Source organism: Nannospalax galili, unplaced genomic scaffold (genome assembly GCF_000622305.1).
Source record: "Nannospalax galili isolate Female #2095 unplaced genomic scaffold, S.galili_v1.0 scaffold475, whole genome shotgun sequence".
NCBI lineage: Eukaryota > Metazoa > Chordata > Mammalia > Rodentia > Spalacidae > Nannospalax > Nannospalax galili.
Genome location: NW_008339435.1, coordinates 2,475,666 through 2,481,665, shown reverse-complemented (window position 1 = coordinate 2,481,665; position 6,000 = coordinate 2,475,666). Strand labels below are relative to the sequence as shown.

At 38.6% G+C, this 6,000-nt stretch overlaps 1 protein-coding gene across 3 annotated transcripts in view; it reads right to left on the bottom strand.

The window, feature by feature from the left end:
- Positions 1–552: 552 nt before the first annotated feature.
- The window catches only part of Magi3 (membrane associated guanylate kinase, WW and PDZ domain containing 3), a 271,037-nt gene continuing 265,589 nt past the window's right edge, over positions 553–6,000 (bottom strand). Inside the window, exons 20-22 of one of the 3 annotated variants that reach the window (XM_017798421.2) lie at positions 5,159–5,297; positions 4,248–4,338; positions 3,384–3,671 (exon numbers count right to left, since the gene is read on the bottom strand). In XM_017798421.2, the coding sequence (XP_017653910.1) occupies positions 4,289–4,338; positions 5,159–5,297 (189 nt within the window). In that variant the 3' untranslated portion in view covers positions 3,384–3,671; positions 4,248–4,288. Of the gene's footprint in view, positions 3,672–4,247; positions 4,339–5,158; positions 5,298–6,000 lie in introns of all 3 variants that reach the window. The other 2 variants (XM_029563987.1, XM_017798420.2) reach the window with 2 other exon arrangements.

Here is a 6,000-nt window from a genome sequence, read left to right as displayed (position 1 = left end):
TAAGCACTCATTTTTCTGCTTTGGCTACCTCTTGCTATGCCTCTGCCATGATGGACTCTCATCCCTCTGTCCGGAACTATAAGCCCAATAAACTCTTCCTTCTATAAGTTGCCTTGGTATGGTTTTTTGTTTTTAATGACAGCAACAGAAAAGTATACTAAAAGTGGAAAGAAATAGTGTCTAGACAATCTAAAAGGTAAACAAAAAAATGATCTTTAAGAATGTGAATTGCCACTGAATTCTGTGATCTTGTGGTAAGTGGTCTCATGCCATTAGTCCATTCCAAATGCATAGTAACTAAATTTCCAGTAAGATAAAATGTCTTTTCTCCCTGATAGAGGAAGAAATTTCTTTGCAACGAAATATGAAAAAAGGTATGTTCTTTAACTCAAGACTTGTTTTTTTTTTTTTTTTGGTCTTTTTGAAGCAGGGTCTCCCTGTGGCTCCAGCTGTCCTGGAACTCACTATGTAGACCAGGCTGGCCTTGAACTCACAGAGATCTGCCTGCCTCTGCCTCCCAAGTGCTGGGACTAGAGGCGTGCGCCACCATGCCCAGCTTAACTCAAAACTTTTATCCATATATGAAATTCAAGTGTACATGGTAAAGGAACACTGTTTTGAGGCTATCTGATTCTAAGATTTTGAATACTTGCATTTGTAGGGACAAAATGTATTTGATTCAGATGGTGATGGGAACCAGCTCCACACATGGAAAGCTGACAGTCAATGAAAAGCAGGGCATGAACTTTTTTTTCTTTTTTTAATATCTATATAAAAAATAACGAGCGATTTACAGATCTTTCTCTAATCAGAACCTCAAGTGTATATATAAAGGTGCTGTACATATATAAACATTTACAACCAATACATCCATATTTTGCTCAGCATTCCAAGGCCACATTGCTAAGTCAGTGTAGAATCAGTACAGTGACAGATTACTTAGAAAGGAAGAGCCACATCAGACTGACAACATATGACATCAAAATTGTGTTACAGTTAACAATAAAAATAGGATTTGTATCACTAATAGTGGATTATAGGGAAAATAAATCATTTCTGTAGTACTAAATTCTTAGCATTTATCAAGCCTCCTAATTTTGTTCTATTGAAGTAGTTAAGATAAGATGGGTGGGTAAGTATAGTTCTGGATGGAAGGGGATTTCAGAAGTCTCAACACTGGGAAGCATGTATTATCTACAGGGGCCAGTACAGTTAAGTAGAGTTTCACAGTCAGACTTGCAGAGGAAAGACCTGACATAATGTGTTTGTTTACAACAAGATGAACCCAGGGTAACAGAATGTGTTCCAATCCTCCATAGATCGTTTCATTCTGAGAATGTGGCTGTAGTAATAGATGCTGTTCACTGCTGCTTTAGGAGACTACAAATCTGGATCTACTGTATGAGGTTAAAAATTGTCTCCTACTTCCAGCAAACATTTTTATTAGACTTTTAGAAAAGAACTCAAAAGGTTTTGTTTTTTAAATAAAGCTAATATAGCTAGAAATTAAAATCCAACACACACATTCTACCACATTAGTCCTGACTTGCAGGGCAGGCCTGACGAAGGCTCTGCTTCTAAAACCTCTAAACTTGCACATCTGCCACCAGATGAACTCCTTTGTACCACGGCAGCTGGTGCTTTGGCAATGAACTGTGAAACTGGCTTCATGATTAAGTCCCTCACAAAATCTATATAATATTTTGACCCTTCAAATAATGTATGTAAGACTAATGATTTTAGTAGCAGATATAATCAGAATATCCAGAAATTGTTTTTCTTTAAAGAGAAACAAGCAGTACTTCCACATGCTGCCTTGTGGTTGCTCAGGACAACAGGTGGTCTGAGATAACAAGGGTGGGCTGGATAACAAGGCAGGAGGCGGTCAATTCTGCTGCTTAAGGTACTTTCTCATTTTGAACATTCCATTTTAAGGAGTATCTTTGGACAGTTATTTGAAACACCTTATTTAAGCAAATTTAAAAGCCATAAGAAAGCATCAATATTTGACCTTCCCTTTAAAGTAGTGATGTTTTTGAGTTATATTTTAAAACTAGGACACTATCAGTAGCTGTTGGAAGAGGCAAGTGCAGTCTTTAATGATGAGCTAATAATCTCTTTGTCTGCAAGAACTCAAATACTTCTCTCTGTAAACATGCAACATGCTATTTGAAAACATCAACTTCCAAGCCAAACTAAACTGTTTCATGACTGGAAATATCTGAATGGGAAGGATAAACAGACATGATACAGTAGATAACTTGGCACGAATACAAAGTGAGTTGTGACCACACTGTTAATATCAGCATGTTATTTGTTCAGACACTCTCGGTGCTGAGCTGAGCAGGCATGTCAAATGAGCATGCAGCTCCTTCCTGAGCGTGAGGGGAGGGTAGCCGGCCAGGGAACTGCAGGTCTTGGCAACCCAGAGGCCCTTCATGCAGTCTTGCTACCTTGATGCTCCAATTTAAACCTACTTAAGTGTTTCAGAATTTGAGGGGAAAAAAATTCTTTTTTTAAAGAAAAGATTACAACTTATTTTTCTTTGTTTTGTATGGAAGGTTACAGCTGTTTGTCAGCCACACCAGTACTGCCTGTCACTTTATTTGAGCTTGGCACCTTCCAGGGCCCTGGTGTTATGGGTGCTTTCCTAACTGGAGAGCTTTCAGGTTTGCCCCCTGCACCCTCCTTCCATCTGCCCGCCCCCTCTGGTTCTTTCCTTTTGTGATCATTTGTTTTACTCAACACCATCCTCTCTTCAGGTTCCTGCTTCAGCTTCTTTTCTGACACCTGGACCTTTTCTCCCATCTTATCTTTACTGGAACCTGTTTCTCCTGCGGTTGCCTTCTTTCCTTTTTCGTTTTCAGAATCTACCCTACTAGCACTGTTACTGGTATTTTTGGATGGAAGAATATTTTCATCCATTCTCTCGCTCTTCTCTGGAGACCTTGCTCTGTTTTTTCCCAGCTGACTGTGCTTCAGATCTTTCCTGACAACCCCTGATTTTTTTTTCCCATCTGGGAGCTGTTCAGCACTGTCACTAGTGTGGCCCACTGCTCTTCGGCTTCCACCCTCTGATAATCTGTTTTCAGTGTTTGATGGGCCTTTGCCTCCTTCAATCTTTTGCTGTTTCTTTGGGCTAGAAGACCGCCCTCTGCCTTTTCTGTAATGACCTTGTCCAGAACCTGCCTTGGTGATGATCTGACTTTTATTCTCTCCTTTTCTAGGGCTAACTGATCGATCTCTGGGTTTTCCTTTGGGGTCATTTTTTAGAGGGCTAGAAATCTTTTCCAAATGTTCCCCTGCATACCGATTAGCTGACTTTTTGGGACTAGCAGATCTACCTCTTCGTGTAACACCATTCTCTCCTTTTGGTAGATTCGTCTTGTCACTGGGCCCCTGACTACTGGGTGGATCGCTCTTGTTCACATTTTTCTGGGGAAGAAACTGATACTTCTCAGGCTGATTTCCATTTAAAGTGCTTTTCTTTTCAGCTACAGTGTCCTTTAGTTCTTCTGTCTTTTCACATATCTGAACTCTCATCGGAGAGTCTTCCGTCAGTGGCACATGAGACTCTTCAAATGTGGAAGCAGAATGTGAAGATGGAAGAAGTGGTGGCAGTTCATCATAAATGACACTGGAAGATGAAGGATTATTAACATCCCAATCACCTAGAAAGTGATTTAAGTGGAACATTATTACACTCAAGAATTATAAATAGGAACACTAAGTTTTGAACTCTGACAGCCATTTGAATTTTACTGACTACTTACACAGCCTGAGATGAGTACATTACATGGCCTTCACATGTTCACATCACTCTCTGTAAAGACTTTTCGGTTTTTACCCATACATGAAGGGTAGATTATTTTTATTTATAAAATAACACCAATCATTTTATGTACAATTAGAAGCAACATATGATTTGTAAATTCTTTGTTCATAAAGCCAAATAAGATACCTGTAGTAAACAAATAAAATTGGACCAAAGTACCTGGTCCAAGAAACTTACTAATTATTCTCACTGGTTTTAACTTAAGGATATACCAAAATCACTAGTAAAAGACTAGACTGTGGTAACCTGAATGAGGCGTATAGGCACTGTAAATAATTTTTTTAGTTAGGCTGTCAAATTTAATGTCAAAAGGAGACTGAAAGTGCAGAAGACAGGGATAGATATATTTAATAGCATCTTTTTTAATTAAAAAGAAAACGAAAGAAGTGATTTATAAGACATGCAAATTTACCAAGTCTTTTTAAGGAAAGACCAAGAAAAGCCCTGAAAGCCTTAATGTTGCTCAGGTTTCACGTAGGAGCACAGACCGGAAGGAGCCAAACCTGAAGAAGGAAGAGAAAAAGCCTAGGACTATGTGAAAACAAATCAGCGCAGTCAGCAAAGGTGTCACTGGGAATGTATACTTTATGAGCAGATGGTGGAAGATCATACAGCCAGAGACTCAACAGCTGGAAGGGGGCTGGAGGAGGTTATGTCCACATTCACCCTACAAAAGCTCTGTGATGGGGAGTTGGGCAGAGGAGACAAGTACTAAGTGGGTGTGGTACTGCCTTTATTTCTAGGATCCTGCATTTTAAAAGTGATTTTTTTAAGTATTCTGATAATTCAAAAACCTATAATGAAACCAAGGACATTTCCCATCAGTACACGAGTACAGACATGATCTCAGGTTTACCTCTGTGTTTCTAGGAAGTAGGGCTATAGGAACTTACTTTGGTAAATGACCAGAAAATCCTACAGTTCCTATGGTATTTACTCAGTAAGAGACAAATTTATCTCACTATAAGGAAATAAACATTTGTGGTAATGTGAAATTAGCCAAAAAGGGAAGAAAGCTGGGATAATTCTGAAGACATTTAAAATGTTTATCATGACATTTAAATTGTTTGCCTTTAATGTTCTTGTTTCTTACAGGAACACTTCTCTACAAGCATTATGTTTTCAGATGAAATAAATTTAAAATATATTCTATTCCAACAAACATCCTGTTTGAAAACATTACTTGTTTTATAGTAACTGCTTCTGATGTTCTGATATCCACCTCTGAACCCATCAGTGAAATATCCATCCCCTTCAGAGACATAGTCCTTTCCTGTTGCTGTGCCCTCCCTAACACATCAATGTCTAAGCTGTTGTACTTACCATGGTCAGGTATCAAGCCAGTTCCTGGCCTCAGAAGAAGAAGGACTTTATTTCCGCCAGCCTGGATGAGCTCAATTGCTCGAGTATGTGTGATGCCTTGTGTAGGTTCCCCATTGATTTCAACAATCTGGTCGCCCACCTGGACCGGGAACATTCACATTCACATGAAGCATTCTACCCTTTAGTTCCAGTTTGTCAAGTCTAGGCTCTTCAACCTTGGTAAGTCATTCTCATTGTAAAATCTTTAACCTGCATACAGTGCTGTCACGGTGACAGTTGATGCATGGACAGATGACAGCAAAAGGAGGAGACAAGGTATAATTTTATTTACTCTATAAAAACTACATAGGAAAGTTTTATGTGACTATCAGCATCTTAGCATCTTAAAATCAAGAATCAAATTCTGTGTTTTCCGTAAATGTGTGAGGTCCTGAATTTGATCCCTAGCATTGAAAAAACAAAAAACCCAAAAAACTGGTTTTCTACAAAGCAAAACATTAGAAGTGAAGTTTCTATGGTAACTTAAATGATACAACAAAGCTGTATTTAAATGACAACTTATGGGGGGGAGGATTTCAAACTTGAGTTGAATCTTGAATTTCCTAAAGCCAGAGCAGATGGCTCCACATCACTGAAGCTTTCTTGGGGGAACTGCCTGCTATGTGCATTGCCACTGTATCTGATGAATGAGGCCTTAGATAGATGATATTAAAATTCTAAAGAAATGAAGCTTAGATATAATACCACTGATATTTATCAAAATGTCTATTTTAAAGGAAAAAGAAATATGGAAAAGCATAACATTTGTGAAGGACTTGCATGAAGAAAATGATATGATTTTA